An 18069-nucleotide genomic window follows, 5' to 3' on the forward strand; every position below is an offset into this window, starting at 1 on the left:
CATAGAAAACACCCATGACTCAGGAACAAATATCCATGCTCATCACACGAATAAATGCCCTTACCAGGATTTGAACCCGGGACCATCAGCTTCGTAGGCAGGGTCACTACCCACTAGGCCAAACCGGTCTTCAAAAGACCGTGCGACTTGCAATCCGGCTCGTACCAATGAGTTTTTCGGAACTTATGTACGAAATATCATTTGATATTTACCACGATCGACGATCATTGTCCCGATAGTCCTTTCAGCGAACAGTCTTATAGGGAAGAGTCTCGACCAACACCTTGAGAGACTCGCTCGCGAGACTCGTGGTTGGATCAAGGGTCAGATGCAGAAGGCGGTGATCTTGAGCACGACGTGGATAGTCCGGCGGTTCCTCTCTCTGCGGCCCTGACCACCAGCAGCTTGGGCCCTGCCCCGCTGCTGGCGACACCATAGGTTAGTGTTGCACACTCTTTGCAGCATCAGGCTTATTTTTCTTATTTGTCTATTATAAATTCAAATTCAAAATTGACTTAAAAAGTATTTGTCACTCGGATTACTTACTTCAGGTTACTTTTTTATACTGATTTGGTTGTGTCGTTGATGTGATTTTCTATTTATTGTAAATATTTATTAAAACAATATCAAAGGTATATTCCTCCCTTTTATTCATACAGTCCACCATACCATACCATCTTTTTTAGTTAGGTTTTTTATAATGTGTTTATATGTATTTTGTATTTTACTTTTATATCCATATTATAAAATCCTAACCTAAGATGAAAGAAAAATAAGAGAATAGTAATAAGTCCCGATTTCGGACCTGATAATCGTTTTCCGATTCATGGAATATCAGCACATCATGAACAATATTTGAAATGTAAAAAATACTTTGTCTCTTATAGGGACCGTGCGCGTTGGAGGGTCTGCCATCTTGTGGCCTGAATCGGAACAATGAACATGTAAATTTACACGTCACGTGGTTTGTTGTGCATGGTAGGTCCTGCCATCTCGTGGGCTACATTGGAACAATAAACATCACATTTACGTCTCGCGCCAAAAATCTGACGGCTCCTGTGCTGCTTCCTATAGTTCATGCACGCTCCCTATTGCCAAAAGTGTTTGATATTTTTGCATATGAACCATTTTTTTGCATTTTAAACATTGTAAACGTTGTGCTGATATTTGGTGAAAAGCCCCCTCCAGACTATGCGCGTGAATCGAACGCACATACCGCGACGTTGACGTAGACTCCACACTCGCACAACGTCACGACGATTTCGCAGTTTGGTTCGCAGCAAGATGGCGCTGAAGCGTTAGCTGATCGGATTTAGTTTGCGGCAAGGCACTGATTCAAACTGGGAACTGTCAAATTGATTTTTCATTGATCAAGTTCGCACCCAATATAACCAAGTAGCCGCCATAGAAGGTTATGACAGTACAGATTAACCGACTCGTGAGCGAATCGCGGTGCGAATGCGGTGGAGTCTTGCAAGTTCGCGCTTCGCGTCTCCTTTGACGCGGGCCAAATACCGACAAAAAACGGGGAATAAGGCGCGAAGGCGTGAACAATCTGCGAAATTGACGCGAGGACCCTCCACACTCGCGTTCGCGGCTTCGCGCCTCGATTCGCGCACGAGTGTGGAGGGCCCTAAAGAGAAAAATATTATTTCTCGGGCCCGAAATCGGGTCTGATATCAGGCCTGGTAAAGTGTGTATGTATATTTAAGTTAGACTCTTACTTCCTAGTCTTCCTACCCAAACCGCCTATGCAGGTATCGGAACGCATATGCAGCAAACAGTGTTGCCATATCTCCTGATTTTCCAGGAGATCTCCTGGTTTCGAGGTGTATCTACTGATCTACTGTTTTTTCCAAAAAATGTCCAAGAATATGGCTTGCCAAACGAGCTGTTCTTCAAGCGTGTGTAGTTTAAGCACCTATGCCACAGCTGCTGAAAGAAGCCGACGCGATGTAGAATCAAGAAGATTTTCTTCTTTCTTCTCTCTTGTAATGTATTATGGAAGGAAACTAAGTTTAGTAAGTACCTACATAATAAGGTATGAAATCGTGCAATGGATTTCATAATATAAAAATTCAGTTTGATCTTCGGTTGTTTCTTTGTGTCTATATCTCTTGAGTGAGGCAACTAGTAATTATACTATAGTGGTTATTGGATCCACACTTGTGAACGGGCCTGACGTCGGGCCCGATGCAAGGGTCGTTTCCGTTTCACGAAATATCAGCACATCGTTAACAGTATTTAAAATGTACAAAAAGTGGAAGTGTATAAATATTTATGGCAATTCGGGACAAAGATTTTTTTTACATTTAAAATATTGTTAACGATGTTCTGATATTTCGTGAAGCGGAAAACGACCCTTGCAAGAGTCATCGGGCCCCGATTGCAAATGTCCGGCGATCGAGTGGATCTAATAGGAGTAATAAGTCTATAACCCTGTAAAAAAATTCCTAAATGAAACCAAGTTTTGAGTAAATTTTAAACAGTATAGTTATATCACTGGCCACTTTGTCGATAGAAAACGGCAGATAATTTGAAAAACGTTGGCTGGAAGAATCAATCTTCCATACAAATTGCCAGAGTCAAATACTCTGAATAAATATTACTTAAAAATATAATATTAGTCCTTTTCAGTGAATGAAAATGATGAAAATAAATCATAAAATGAATAAACCTAGGAATAACAAAAATATTACATGAATTTTGTAATTTTTTTTGAAGTACATTTTGTCTTTGATTGATCTGATTTATTTCAAATCTTGTTTTTAGTACATGTATCTTCTGGTTTTGTCAGATTGGACCTGGCAACACCGGCAGCAAATTTAAACATGGCGTCTACGTAAATGTCAAAAGTACTAAATTCATCATAAATTTATTGATTAGAATAGAAATGGAAACTTGTATTAATTATAAAAATAAAATGCATTTGAGAGGTATTATTTGAGATTAATATGCATTAATATTGAAAAAAAAAAAAACACTTTATTTTCATAGATCATCTTACGCTCTTTTTTTAATCAAATCAGTCTCACACTCAGAATTAAAAATAGCGGTTTGAAGAAGTATTTCATAATTTAGCCATTTTTCGGTAAAATTACACATGAGAAGCTGTAGAATCCTTAAAACAATAGTAATTTTAATTCATAGAGGGTGTAAGATACAAACCATACTGCTGTAATCTTATTATACCATATTGCAAACGTCTCTTGGTCTCGACCTCGAGGTAAGTCTGAAATTCACTGTACGTGTATATTGTGTGTACCAGTTGAACCACTGGAGATTTCTGTTATAATTTTACATGGTCTGTTGAAGCCATAGTAGCTAATTGAAAGCGTTCCAAATAAGGGTGGTGCATTAAACAAGCATTGGCTGGTCTTTTATGTTTGACAAAATGTTCTTGTTAAATTCATATTTCTGTACTTGAAAGCGAACTGCCAAAAAGGATCCGAAAATTTCATGGTTTTTCAAGTATTTAGCAATGAACCAGTGGACTGTCAAGGGCAGGAATTTGAATATATAACAAGTTTTTTTTTGTGCAAGGCGGAATGCAGCATTTAAATGGGATATAAGTAGATTGTTTCAACAGAGTTACAAGTTAAATGTAATTCCATTTATTTTTCTTGTTAAAGCTCACAGTAGAGTTGTGTGTGCTTGTTTGCAATCTCACAAATGTACTAGTACGGTCTTTTAGTACAGTAGTACACTGAGACAAACTAAGCATAATAATGTAACGGAACTGTTTTTGTAGACGTTTTGTAAAGTAATACATTTCAAAAAAATTTGTCTCGCTTACTCCCATGGTTGCAACGGAGTGACGGCTATGTGCTATCTCACTCATATTAGCCAAGTGCCATTCGGTCGTCATCGTACACGCTTGGTGTTAGTTTGGTCAGATAATCGGATCGCTTTGCTGTTAGTGTCACTCCTCGCCCCATTCCGTTTCGCATGTAGTGTACTAAAATGTACTATGAGCAGAATCATTAGGGAATATTTTGGTGTAGTACAGTGGAGGGAATTGCGTCTTTTTGACTTGAGTACATGTACTACACAAACCTAGCTCACAGTGAGGGCCTCAATCATCATTTTGTCGTTTTCATTTCAGATATTGAATATTACTACAGTAGATTAAAAGTAATACATGATTAAAGCCTCATTGCCTCTATAAAACCCAAAAAAATCTGCATAGGAAGAAAATACAAAAAGTTGGTGTTGTAGTTTGGTTATTTCGTTTTGCCCTAAATGTTAAGGAACGTGAACATGTCACTAGAAACAAAATGTATAATAATTGAGCTTGAAGAGGTGCATATGAAAGAGAAGATTAAGGAGAAATGTGAAAATGAGACCTGTGGTGAGGCAGAGATGTTACATGTGAAGAAGGAAGCAAAGGAGGCCTGTGAAGAGAATATTTACGGCACTTGTGGTAAAACGGGGACAGAATTGCTGTGTAAAAAAGAAGAGGCTGATAAGAAGATCCACGGAATATATATAAAGGTTGAGGTACCTGTAAAAGAGGAGGCTATGGAGGCATGTGAGGATGAGATTTACAGCTCATATGTAAAAAAAGAGACTGAGTTAGTGCATGTAAAAGAGACGTCTAATGAGGAGTTTCAAGACATACATATGAAAAAGGAGGATTCTGTAACTGTAAAGGAAAATCCAGAGGCAGTATATAAGGAAGATAACACTGTTTTAAATGTTCTGTATGTGGATCAAGTCGAGGAGGAGTCGCTGCACTGGCCTCCTGCGGTGTCTAGTCAAGGTCAGTGTTGTGAAGAAACTAAAGGTACCACATTGTTACCAGGGATTGGATACTCATATTATGTTCATACTAATTAGGGGTTATGCTCACTGCAATTTTTGTATCCAATGCGCGTTTGTAGCGATACAGACGTGATGCTAATGTGCCTGCAATTTGCGTTTGTAACGATACAGATTTTTTTATTTTTTTAATGAGAATTAATAGTATTTCAGTTTCGTTTATATATTTCGTTTCGTTATCTTTAGGGAATTGCATTATATTTGGCTAGTTGGATAATAGTTTGTCTTTACCTAAATACCACTTTTAAATGCCCAAGAAATATTGCGAATTCAGAATGATATTTATTTTTCATTATATTGGTAACAGTCCCTGGTACCTGGTGAAAGGTACCCAACTCTCCAGTTCAGACTTGATTTATTTTGATATATATTAGAGGGTAGTTTAAAATAACAGACACTTTTTTTTTATTGAGAACATTTGTCCTCAAAGTACTGAAAAGTGATAAAACCCTCTTCTGCAGAGAGTTTTGCTCAAGCAAATTGCTATAGATTTTTTTTTGCATTAGAAAGAAGTGATCTTGACGTCTCTTTATTAGGCAGGTCCAGAACGAACCGCCTCTCGAGGAAAATTGCCGCGAGATACAACTCGGTCAGCAATGCGGCCGAGGCACGTCTACACAGGCCGAGCTGCTTCGCGTCGCGCGGCAATTTGCTCTCGAGGCCGCACGTTCTGTGTGGACCCACCTATTGATGTTTAGATCTCTATGATTTTTAAACCTAAACAATCCCCCCCCCCCTCCAATAATTGCAAAACTTCCGGCACCCTTATGACTTATAAAGTTCAAGCATACCATTTTCTCTAACAAGGAAAGATACCCAACTGTCATGTATTTGGTATACCAGTTTTGTTTTATGTGCTCAGACTAATATTTATAAAAAAAACATGTTATACCAAATACATGACAGTTGGGTATCTTTCCTTGTTAGAGAAAAAGGTATGCCTGAACTTTATAAGTCATAAGGGTGCCGGAAGTTTTGCAATTATTGGAGGGGGGGGGGGGGGGGGGGGGGGGATTGTTTAGGTTTAAAAATCATAGAGATCTAAACAAAAGCAACGCCACATTGGCGTGACCAGTGGGTGAGGAGCGTTTCAAAATCACGCCACAGTGGCGTGGTTAGCGCTGAATGGGTTAAAAGGGTATAACTATGTTACCTTTTCCTAATTTTTTTAAAATGTTTTTGATAATATTTTAGGATGTTTTGATATTTAGCGAGTATTTTAACCTTTTGTGGTTGCTTAATGTAAATTTTAGGTTACAAACAACCTTGTTTCCATACTTTTGGCTTTGGGTGTACCTTAGTAAATTAATTTTGTATGCTTAATTTAGTCTCATCTAAAGCAACCTTATGTAATGTTACAGACAACAGAGTAGAGTCTCGTATTTGGGGCCGGGCATGCTCAGTCAAGCTGGAGCGCTTGCTGGTGGACGTGGAGCGGCGCATCTGCTGGGTCGGGCCCCGGCCCTACAAGCTATACTCAAATGAGCTATCAGAGCCCACCTTTACCGACACCTCAAACACTCCCGCTTTACATCAATGTAAAAATTGTGGCAAAGGATTTGGAAATAAGTCTGCTTTCGCAAAACATGAACATATACACTCAACATCTGCACCTGAAAAGCCTATGAAGCTTTACAACTGTAATCACTGTAGTTACACAACTAAGAGCAAAGGCAATCTACGCTGTCACAAAAAGCTTCACACAGGTGATAAACCATTCAAATGTAACCAGTGTGATTTTAAATGCGTCACTAATTCCAAACTGAAGAGTCATTTGAGGATTCATACTGGTGAAAAGCCTTTCAAATGCAGCTACTGCAAATACACGTCCTCTCATACAACTAACTTACGAAAACACGAGAAGACACACAAAAGGGAGGAACCCTTCCAGTGCAGCCATTGTCAATTAAAGTTTGCTCGGAAGGATCATTTACGAAATCATGAATTGGTACACACTGATGAAAGGTCTTTTAAATGTGACAATTGCGATTACAAGGCTAAACGGAAAGCAGATTTACGAGTCCACCAGAGGGTACACACAGGCGAAAAACCATTCAAGTGCCGTCACTGCAACAATGTATTCGCATATAAGAAAAACCTTAAGATTCATCTGAAAAGTAAACATTGCGACGAACAGCTCTCTCAATAAATCTGTTTTTGTTATATAGATTGAATACTACTACTTCCTTTGTTTTTCTTATATCATGTAATTTAATGTGTCTTTATGTTTGTGTTTACGAATAAAAATTATTCTATTCTAATATATGATATCATAATCTGCAGTTAAGATAATTTATTTTATATACAATATACATACTACTTTCAAACTAGTTCAACACGTGTTTTTATTACATAAAAAGAAGCAATAACAACATTACAAGTTTTTGGCAAAACATAATTACCAGCTTGTAACCTTTGCTAATTAAGTCAGAGTGCAGTTAAATAGATCTATGGTGGTGGAGACTTTAATCAATCAATCAATTTTCCGTGTTATATGGTTCCATCAAGATGTTGATGATTCTGCCAATGTCATACAAATTCATTTAACTTATTATTTTCCTGACAACGGAAGCCATGAGTAGTGACATTAATAAATTCTCAACCACTTGGCATAGTCATATTCTTGTAGAATATGTTTCAAAGAACACAAAAGCGTATGGCAACTGTCGTAATCAAATAAAAGTCGCACAAGAAAAGTGTTATTTTGGTACCCTTCGTTTTCATTATGAATATAATGTCATGAGTTTTCATGTGTATCATTGTCTTACCCCTTATAGCCTCTTCATCCTATTGCAGTCAACGGAAAAATATGTTAGAACTTTCAAAATTAGATACGACTGTGATTTGTGCTTATATTCTATACTTGCTCAAGCAAATCTTGTCAGTAGCAAAAGGCGGCAAGTTTTAAAAATCGCCGGTTAGCAACACTTTTCGAATAATTCCAAAATCGCGTGTCATCTGTGTTTTATCTGTGGAATGTGGATAGTGAATGACAGCCATCATGTTTGTTTACATTTTGAATCGTTGCTATTTCAAGAGAAATTTCTGCTGTCACCATTAAATACCAATATATTAAATAAGCTTGTGAATGAACTAAAGCAGTCAAGGGGCCTACAATATACAATCACGCTGACCGTAAATATTTGTAAAATTTTAGGTTATGATAATTACATGTGTTGGTTCGATGTACATTGCTGCTTTTCTTAGCGCAATACCAACTCAATACTGCTTTTTGAGTGTTGCGATACTTCGCTTTGCTGTACATTGCTACTGACATACTTTGCTTGACAGACTATAGCTTAGTTGAGTGTGTCTTTACCCGCCTGGCGCCTACGGGACAATATATGAAGCTGTTATCCACTCCTTAAAACATTCAGTGCCAGCGCGATCTACGTACGAGTGCGCATAACACGGGTAAATCTTATGTAGCGAATCACAGACAAGAGGGTAGCATGTACCATTTGTGAGAAAAAAATGCAAGACTTCCGAATATAACAACAAAAATCATAGGTGATAGCTACTTCGTGTAAAAATTAACTGACAGAGGCCATCATTCGATGAAAGAAGTGTAAATGAAATAAAACAAATGTTGCTAATAAATAATATATTACAGATCTAATAAGCCTTGTCGATGGTCTTGTTCCGCTTCCGGGGCGGCGGCTTGAGTTTCATGTGCACGTACTTGACGTGCGTGGTGAGCGAGCCCGACTGCGTGAACGCCTTGCTGCATATGCTGCACTCGTAGGGTTTCTCACCCGTGTGGATCTGAGGACAGATTGTATTTAAATGGGCCTAGTAAGCATCAGGGTGACAGGACTATGAAAGCCATTTTTCTAGTATTTCTCCAAGTTTTTGTACTATTAGGTACCTGACATCAAAAAAATTGTGCCTCGCTAAAAATCAAGAAATATTGAAAATAAAGTGGTCCGCCAATAAAGTGGTGGTGTAAGGTTGCCAGGACCAATTCCAGTTCTCCTAGTCGTAGGCTTTATATCGAATTCATCTTTTGGCAAAGATTTAGTACATCATTTGTACCTTTCGTGACGACTTTTTTTTTTTTTTTCGACTTACCAAAAAGAGTTACACTATAAACTTAGTATGTGCACAGTCGTTACCGAAAAAAAACTTTTAAAAATAAGTTACAGCAAATATAACGCAAATGTAACAATTATATAGCAAGGATTATATTTACTTTCTTTTATTTCCATGAGTAACTTTAGTTTACTATTTTTTTTAAGCGTTTTCAATAAAATGACATTTCAAGATTTGTTTAACCTTTTTCTAATGATAAAAAATGGAATCGTCTTCGTCTAAAATAGTGAAGTGTGTGAACTGTGACATTGTTATATGTGAATTATTGGCTTTTGTTCAAAATAAAACGGGATTAATGGACAATGAGAGTATGTTGCGAATTTTAGAAACCACTTTTAATGAGGCTGAAATCACGGAGGCTAAATCTATATTATTCGACAGTTTGAAAGACAAAACAAGGAAAAAAATTACAAGAAGAAAGGATGGGAAAGTGAAGAGAGATTTGGAGGATATAGTGCTATTATTCCGAGATGTCGATGACGAGCTTCTGCCAACGTTTGTGGCGAGAGATTTAAATAAACTACCGGCCGTTACGTTTGATTTCTTGGACGCCTCGGCTCTGCTAAAAGATATAGTGAAGATTAAGTACGAAGTTAATGAAATAAAGAATAATTATGCCACGATTAAGCAAGTGGAAGAAATACAACAAAAGTGGCAGCAATGTGATAAAACTGCTTCATTTTTGAATGGTCAAGCAAATGTGAATACAAGAAGAGGTGCCTGTTTGTTAAAAGCTTTTAATAGCGGTCCCATGGGTTTAAATAGTGGTCCCATGGGTTTTCTATCGCCAGGCGGATATGGGTCAATGGCCCAACAACGGGACGGTGACCATGACCGAGCGAAATCGACCTTGATGACACAGGTGGATGCGGGCGCGCAGATAGAATGGCCAGTGCGGGATTCGTCGTCCCTATCGCACGAGAGTAAGGATAAATCGCTATCGCCCTTACACGCGTCGCCCGAACGGAGTGACACGGAACCGGTTCAAGTGGAGAATGCGCTAAGTCCGAAGCTTGTGGATTGTGATAAGACCGTATGCAGTGCACCTAACGTTGAAATAGCCAAGACGAAAGGGATTACTAGAAACTTTGACAGTCAGTTGACGGCAAGTAAACAAACAATGCAGGACGAGGAGGTTAAAAAATTATCGTTTGCTGAGCAGGTACGAAAGGAAGGTGAGTGGAAACAACAGGAGCAAGATGAGGATTGGAAATTGGTGCAACGGCGAAAATTACGTAATAAGTTTATTGGGTGTAAAGGAAACGCGGAACTCAGACCTAATGAAAAGTTTAAAGCGGCAATTGATAAGGTGCCCTTATTTATATACAACGTGCATAAGGATGTGTCGATAAGTGACATTCAAGAATATATTCTCCATAAGACGGGTGAGAGGGTGTCACTGATTAGAGTTACGATGCGTAAAGAAAAAGACTATCACTCATATAAATTGTTTGTCGCTGGTAATAAGCTGGATATTTTTATGGACGGAGCGTTGTGGCCGAGAGGTGTGTATTTCAGGCGCTTTGTCTCATTAAAAGATTGGCGTAATGAGTCACACAAGCAACCGGTTGAGAGAGGAGCCCGAGTTCAGGAATCGCAAAATGAGTAGTCAAATATGCAGGCTAATAAGTTTTAATTGCAAGTCGTTGAAAAGGTCGATGCAGGGTGTGCAGGCATTGTGTGAGACGGCGGATGTCCTGGCGTTGCAGGAACATTGGTTATTAGGACATGACTTGCCGATACTGGGAGCAGTGCACAAAGACTTTGCGTACACTGGGGTATCTGCGGTGGACGCCGAGGGTGGTATCCTTATTGGCCGTCCTCATGGTGGCGTAGCAATATTGTGGCGAAAATCAGTTTTTAGGCAAGTGTCGGTTATTAAATGTGAAAGTGTGCGCTTGGCAGCAATTAAAATCGAAATGCAAAACCGGTCTATGTTAGTGTTCAGTGTGTATATGCCGGTAAATATGCCTGAAAACCTACCAGTGTTCACAGAGTGTTTGGCCGAAATAAGCGCAATTAGCGCGGAGAATAGTGACGTTGAAGCGATTTTCGTACTAGGAGATTTTAATGCTCACCCTAATGAGTTATTTTGCAACGAGCTCCTGCATTTCTGTGCCAATCAAAACTGGTTTTGCGTTGACCTTGAGATGTTGGGCACTGACTCGGGTACACATACGTACACAAGTGAAGCCCATGGCTGTAGCAGGTGGTTGGACCACTGCATAGTCACAGAAGCAGCGAGGCAAACAGTGCTTGATATAAAGATAAACTGTGAAATGTACTGGTCAGATCACCTGCCACTTATAGTTGAATGTGACATGAATAAGGTCCAAATTAAATGTGATCCTGGCAGGCTACGTCATGACGGTGTGGTGTGGGGTGAGAGACAAGCGGAGCAAGTCGAACTATACCACTCGCTCTGCCACGAGAAGTTGAAGTTGCTCGACTTTCCTGCAGAGTTAACGTCTTGTGCGGATAAGGTATGTAATGAGCCAAAACATAAACAAATCCTTGACAGTATGTATAACTACATTATCAGTACAATGACGGAGGCGGCTGGGAGGTCGAGTAAGAAGAAGAGGGGCAGACCGAGTAGGCATGTAGCGGGGTGGAATAAATATGTTGCGGACGCTCACAGGGAGGCTAGGATTAAGTTCTTAGTATGGGTAGGAGCTAACAAACCATCTGCTGGCTTAATCTATGAGGAAATGTGTGAAACCAGAAGGGTTTTTAAGTCACGGTTGAAATGGTGCCAGGATAGGCAGGATCAGATAAAAAGCGACATCCTGGCGTCAAATCAGACTAAAAAAGATTTCAAATCCTTCTGGAAAAACACAAACAAGTTTAGTCCTCGGCCGGGTATCCCTGTGTGCGTAGGCGGAGAAAGCGATAAAAAACATATTGCTAGTAATTTTAAGCGTGCGTTTGCAGTAAGTCCACTTATTAAGGCCACGCCCGGGGTGCTGGGTGCTCGGACTATCGTCTCCCCCCCTACTGTCACCTTCATGGCTAAAGATGTCAAAGCCATCATAAAAAAACATGCAGAGGGGTAAGTCTCCGGGACATGATGGCCTAAGTATTGAGCACCTCAGGTACGCCGGTGTACACGTGCCGCGCGTGCTGGCAATGTTTTTCACGCTTTGTATAAGGCACGCGTATCTTCCCGATCAGCTCACACGCACCGTTGTGGTGCCGCTTGCGAAAAACAGAACGGGTGACCTTTCTGATCTTGGGAATTACCGACCCATCTCACTTGCTACTATAATGGCTAAAGTGCTCGACAGCTTGCTCAATGCACAACTTCAGATCCATATAAAGTTGCACGACGCGCAATTCGGTTTTAGGTCTAGGCTGTCAACTGAAGCGGCTATATTGTGCCTTAAGCAAGCTGTCAGGTATTACAGGGACAGGAACACGCCTGTGTATGCGTGTTTCCTGGACCTGTCAAAGGCTTTTGACCTGGTTGTTTACCACATACTGTGGGACAAACTAGCCAAAACGGGAATACCTAAAGAATGCATAGATTTGTTAAAATATTGGTATAACAATCAGGTCAATCAGGTGAGATGGGATGGGGTGTATTCAGACGAATACAAACTACTATGTGGGGTTAGACAGGGGGGGCTAACATCTCCCACCTTGTTTAACCTTTATGTCAACGAGCTTATTGGGAGGCGTAGCAGGGAGCGTGTCGGATGCTATATTTGGGAAACATGTTTTAACAATATAAGTTACGCGGACGACATGGCGTTGCTGAGCCCCTCAGTAAGCGCGGTAAAAAAGTTGATCGCCATATGTGAGGGTTATGCTGAGCAGCATGGTCTTAGGTACAATTCAACCAAAAGTGAAATACTCATTTTTAAGGCTCCAAAGTATAATTCAAATCTAACTGTGCCTAGGATCATGCTGGGTGGAGTACCCCTCAAGGTGGTGGGCAGCTTTAGATATCTAGGGCATATGCTCACCGGAGATCTGAAGGATGATGTAGATCTGGAGCGGGAGAGGAGGGCTATGGCGGTAAGGGGCAATATGGTTGCCCGCAGATTTGCACGTTGTAACACAGAAGTAAAGTTAACGCTCTTTAGGGCATACTGTCAAACTTTTTACACGTGCAGTCTGTGGGCAACATTTACACAAAGGGCCTATAACACGCTGAGAGTTCAGTACAACAACATTCTGAGGATGCTGTTGAAACTGCCGAAGCACTGTAGTGCTTCGGGCATGTTTGCAGAGGCGCGAATAGATGACTTTTACGCCATTAGGCGTAAAAGAATAGCGTCTCTGCTGAAGCGCGTGCGTGGCAGTAGCAACAGCCTCCTGAGGACATTGTCCGAACGTGCCGATTGCCGCCTCACAAAGTACTGGGTTGAGGTGGTGATAGGCAGGGCCAAATAAACCATCTTGCCCCGTGGTCCTCTCTACACGCAGGGATGTATTGTAGTAATAAATAGTTATAAGTGTTGGTGTATATGTGTTTTTATGTAAGTACTAATATAGGATGTAAGTTGTTTTGATTTACTAACAAAATATGGATCTGATGGTCTGAAATAAACAAATTTTTTTTTTTTTTTTTTAAAAAGCGGCCAAGTGCGAGTCGGACTCGCGCATGAAGGGTTCCGTACAATTTAAGACGTATTAAAAAAAATCTTCTTATTAGATCTTGTTCAACATTTTCCCACTTTGGAAGTGTCTCTCGCGCAAACTATTCAGTTTAGAAAAAATGATATTAGGAACCTAAATATCACTTTTGAAGACCTATTCATAGATACCCCACACGTATATGTTTAATGAAAAAATTTTTTTTTTTAATTTTATGACGTATTAAAAAAAAACTACTTACTAGATCTCGTTCAAACCAATTTTCGGTGGAAGTTTGCATGGTAATGTATATTATTTATTTTTTTTAGATTTTTCATTCTGTTATTTTAGAAGTTACAGGGGGGGGACACACTTTTTTTCACTTTGGAAGGTTCTCTCGCGCAAACTATTCAGTTTAGAAAAAAATGATATTAGAAACCTTAATATCATTTTTGAAGACCTATCCATAGATACCCCACACGTATGGGTATGATGAAATAATTTTTTTTTTTTAATTTCATGACGTATTAAAAAAAAACTACTTACTAGATCTCGTTCAAACCAATTTTCGGTGGAAGTTTGCATGGCAATGTATATCATATATTTTTTTTAGATTTTTCATTCTGTTATTTTAGAAGTTACAGGGGGGGGACACACTTTTTTTCACTTTGGAAGGTTCTCTCGCGCAAACTATTTAGTTTAGAAAAAAATGATATTAGAAACCTTAATATCATTTTTGAAGACCTATCCATAGATACCCCACACGTATGGGTATGATGAAAAAAAATTTTTTTTTTAAATTTCATGACGTATTAAAAAAAAACTACTTACTAGATCTCGTTCAAACCAATTTTCGGTGGAAGTTTACATGGCAATGTATATCATATATTTTTTTTAGATTTTTCATTCTGTTATTTTAGAAGTTACGGGGGGGGGGGGGACACACATTTTACCACTTTGGAAGTGTCTCTCGCGCAAACTATTCATTTTAGAAAAAAATGATATTAGAAACCTCAATATCATTTTTGAAGACCTATCCATAGATACCCCACACGTATGGGTTTGATGAAAAAAGATTTTTTGAGTTTCAGTTCTAAGTATGGGGAACCCCCAAAATTTATTGTTTTTTTTCTATTTTTGTGTGAAAATCTTAATGCGGTTCGTAGAATACATCCACTTACTAAGTTTGAACAGTACAGCTCTTATAGTTTCGGAAAAAAGTGGCTGTGACAGAATCGGACAGACAGACGGACATGACGAATCTATAAGGGTTCCGTTTTTTGCCATTTGGCTACGGAACCCTAAAAACGATGTTATAGCTTTTAGAACGCCATTTGACTTTGATCCTTATTCTTTCACTGATATGTGTTAAATCTACAAATCTTAGGGCAGAATTGTATCCCAATAAATTCATTTGGATTATAAGAACATGTTAAATTACTTTTAGGGGACCTGTATTGACCATATTTTTGTAAATATTGAATTTAAAATATCTTTTGGCGCACGTCACGTGACCAAACTCGAAACGTCTTTGAAGATTCTGATGACGTCACAACTCTCGGATTGACACTGTTGACAGTTAGGCAATAAACAACAAATGGTTGACAGTTCGTATCTTCTACGTGTGAATGTAGTTATGTGTCAAACCGTAAACTGTGACGTCACACTGTTGAGTATGTATAGATTTATACTGGCAGGTTGGATATTATGAATGTTTACTTGAATTCTATGTCAGGTGTCACAGCTTTACAAAATGAATATCTGTTGTTGTATTATGTATGATAAGATGGATTAATTAAATATATATTGTGTATCCGACGTCTGCCTATCATTTATCATGGTAGCAGAGGTGGTTAAATGAAGAACAAGTGGCAAGAATCTACAAGTAAGTGGCAAAATGAATAATAGCGATAAAATAATTATACCCGTGTTTGACGGAACCGATTACGCGAATTGGAAAATTCGGCTGATGAAATATTTACAGTTTAAAAAATGTAAGGAAGTCGTAGTTAGACTTAAAACAGAAAACGACGACGCTAACAAATGGGAAGAAATGGATATTCAGGCCACGAATTATATTTACAGCGCTATTACCAACCAGCAGTTAGAATATATAAGTGATGTAGAGTCGGCATATAAAATAATATTAAAATTCGACGAGATGTATTTGAAAAAAATCTACCGCTTTACAGATTGTTTGTAGAAATGATCTTGAGAATATAAAACTAGTAAAATATACGGATATAAATATTTTCTTTGACGTTTTTGAACGAAGTGTCAATAATCTAAAAAAAGCCGGCGCCATTATATCTGAAAATGAAAAATTAAATTACATGCTAAAAGCGTTACCGGAAACGTATAGCTACATAGGCGATTTAATAGACGTATTACCGGAAAATGAAAGAACTGTTGAATATCTGAAAAGTAAAATACGAATGAAAAATTTACAAAAAGTAGATGAAGAGCTACCTAACCGATCGAATGCGTTTAAAGTAAATTCTGAAAATAAACCGATTTGTTTTACGTGTGGAAAACCCGGTCACGTGCGCAGAGATTGCTGGCACGGAAGTCGCGGTTGTGGACGCGGATATTCAGGTCCGAGTCGTGGTCGTGGACGTGGTGACAATAATTTTAGACCAAATAGAGGCAGAGGATCTTACCAACAAACTCATACTTATTATAATAGAAATAGCTTCCATACATCAATTGTGCATAATTCGACGAAAAGTGAAGATAGTACGGTGAAGTCGGGAGAGATAAATTGGCTTTTAGACAGCGGCTGCACAGACCACATTGTAAATACAGATGAATATTTTGACAAATATATAACATTGAAGATGCCTGTAAAAGTTAAAGTTGGAGATGGAAGAATTTTGGAAGCAACGAAAGTTGGCAGCATAACAACATACTTTCCTGTTTATGCGAATAAAAATAAAGTGGTAATAGATAATGTATTTTACATAAAAGAAATGAAAGCAAACTTATTGAGCTATGCGAAGATTACAGACAATCACACGATCATTTCGTCAGGACATTTGTCAAAGATATATAATCGGAATAGAGAACTAATAGCAATTGCAAAGAAGGAGGACAGATTATATAAAATAACAAGTTTCTTTACAAAAATAATTGGTATAAATTTAGCAAGCAGTAATATGACATTGAAAGAAAAACTTCATAGAACACTTGGTCATGTAAATTTTAATCATCTTGAATTTATGTGCAGAAAACAATTATTGGAAGGAATACCTGAGCAATTAGAGTCAGACTATATGAAATGTGCGATTTGCGTTGAAAACAAAATGCATAACTTACCATTCAATAACAATCGGACTAAAGCAGAAGATATATTACAGATTGTGCATACGGATGTTAATGGACCACACAGAACGATAGGATATCAAGGAGAAAAATATTTTTTGACATTTATAGATGATTTCAGCAAGTTGGCAAAAGTATATTGTATCGGATCAAAGGAAGAAGTATATGATTGTTTTGTGGAATATGTAAATGAGCTACAAAATTTAACAGGAAAAGTAATAAAAGAGTTGAGATGTGACAATGGTAAAGAATATATTAATAACAGAATTTTTAATTTTGCGAGAGAAAAGGGTATTATGATTAAGCCCTGCCCAGCATATGTTCATGAGTTGAACGGGACAGCGGAAAGATACAATAGATCGATTATGGATATGGCACGATGCCTTTTAGCAGAAGCAAAAGTTGACAGACGATTTTGGCCAGAAGCCGTAAAAACAGCAGCTTATTTAAAGAACCGTATATTGACAAATACTCTTGAAAGAAAGACTCCTTACGAACTATTTTTTCAGAAAAAGCCATCCGCAAAATATTTGAAAATGTATGGCAGTAAAGTTTACGTAAGAACGCCAGAAGAAAGGCGAAAGTCAAAATGGGACCATAAATCAGAAATGGGAATTCTACTTGGATATACAGATGTTGGATACAGAGTACTGATTAATAACAGAATTGTCATAGCAAGACACGTAGATATAATTGAAAAAGATGTAAAATTAATTGCTTTTGAAGGTGAAGAAGAAGGTAAAGAAGATAATAAAAAAGAAGAATTAAAATGGGAGGATACTTTAGATGAAATTAAACCGGAAGAAACAGTACAAAATATCGATAATGATGACAAAGTAAACAATGAGACGAGAAAGTCTAAGAGACAAATTAAAGCACCAGTTCGTTTCGACGAAGAATTTGGCTACTACTGTATAACTGTTAATTATTGTGATGCGATGATTCCAGATACCTTTCAGGAGGCGATCACATGTGACGAGGCTGAACAATGGAAAGTGGCAATGGATAGAGAGATGAACAGTCTGGAGAAGAATAATACTTGGACGCTGGTAAATGCTCCTCAGAAGAATAAGGTACTTGATGTTAAATGGGTGTATACGAAGAAAACCAACGATCTCTATAAAGCAAGGTTAGTGGTACGAGGCTTTCAACAGACAGATGATGTCGAAGATACATATTCACCTGTAGCTAGAATGCAAACTTTGAAACTGCTTTTATCTTTTTGTTGTCAATATAACCTACATGTACATCAAA

At 38.4% G+C, this 18069-nt stretch overlaps 2 protein-coding genes across 3 annotated transcripts in view; one reads left to right on the forward strand and one right to left on the reverse strand.

The window, feature by feature from the left end:
• The first annotated feature begins 2815 nt into the window (after nucleotides 1–2815).
• Nucleotides 2816–7103, forward strand: LOC133532656 (zinc finger protein 658B-like). 2 transcript variants are annotated; one of them, XM_061871412.1, is made up of 3 exons: nucleotides 2816–3226; nucleotides 4106–4762; nucleotides 6183–7103. In XM_061871412.1, the coding sequence occupies exons 2-3, from the start codon at nucleotides 4243–4245 to the stop codon at nucleotides 6968–6970; spliced, it is 1308 nt and encodes a 435-aa protein (XP_061727396.1). In that variant the 5' UTR covers nucleotides 2816–3226; nucleotides 4106–4242; the 3' UTR covers nucleotides 6971–7103. The 2 variants fall into 2 exon arrangements, with proteins under 2 accessions (XP_061727396.1, XP_061727397.1); XM_061871413.1 differs by lacking the exon at nucleotides 2816–3226 and having other exon boundaries at nucleotides 3980–4762.
• Nucleotides 7104–8410: 1307 nt separating this feature from the next.
• LOC133532611 (zinc finger protein 737-like) overlaps nucleotides 8411–18069 on the reverse strand; it is a 32855-nt gene continuing 23196 nt past the window's right edge. The window contains exon 15 of the mRNA XM_061871362.1: nucleotides 8411–8586. Within this exon, the coding sequence (XP_061727346.1) occupies nucleotides 8437–8586 (150 nt within the window). The 3' untranslated portion in view covers nucleotides 8411–8436. The remainder of the gene's footprint in view (nucleotides 8587–18069) is intronic.

This window comes from Cydia pomonella, chromosome 27, assembly GCF_033807575.1.
Source record: "Cydia pomonella isolate Wapato2018A chromosome 27, ilCydPomo1, whole genome shotgun sequence".
Lineage (NCBI taxonomy): Eukaryota > Metazoa > Arthropoda > Insecta > Lepidoptera > Tortricidae > Cydia > Cydia pomonella.

Coding starts and splice junctions, on each gene's coding strand:
- LOC133532656 (XM_061871412.1), top strand. CDS start 4,243: ATGTTAAGGAACGTGAACATGTCACTAGAAACAAAATGTATAATAATT. Junction 4,763..6,182: donor TCCTGCGGTGTCTAGTCAAG/GTCAGTGTTGTG, acceptor GTAATGTTACAG/ACAACAGAGTAGAGTCTCGT.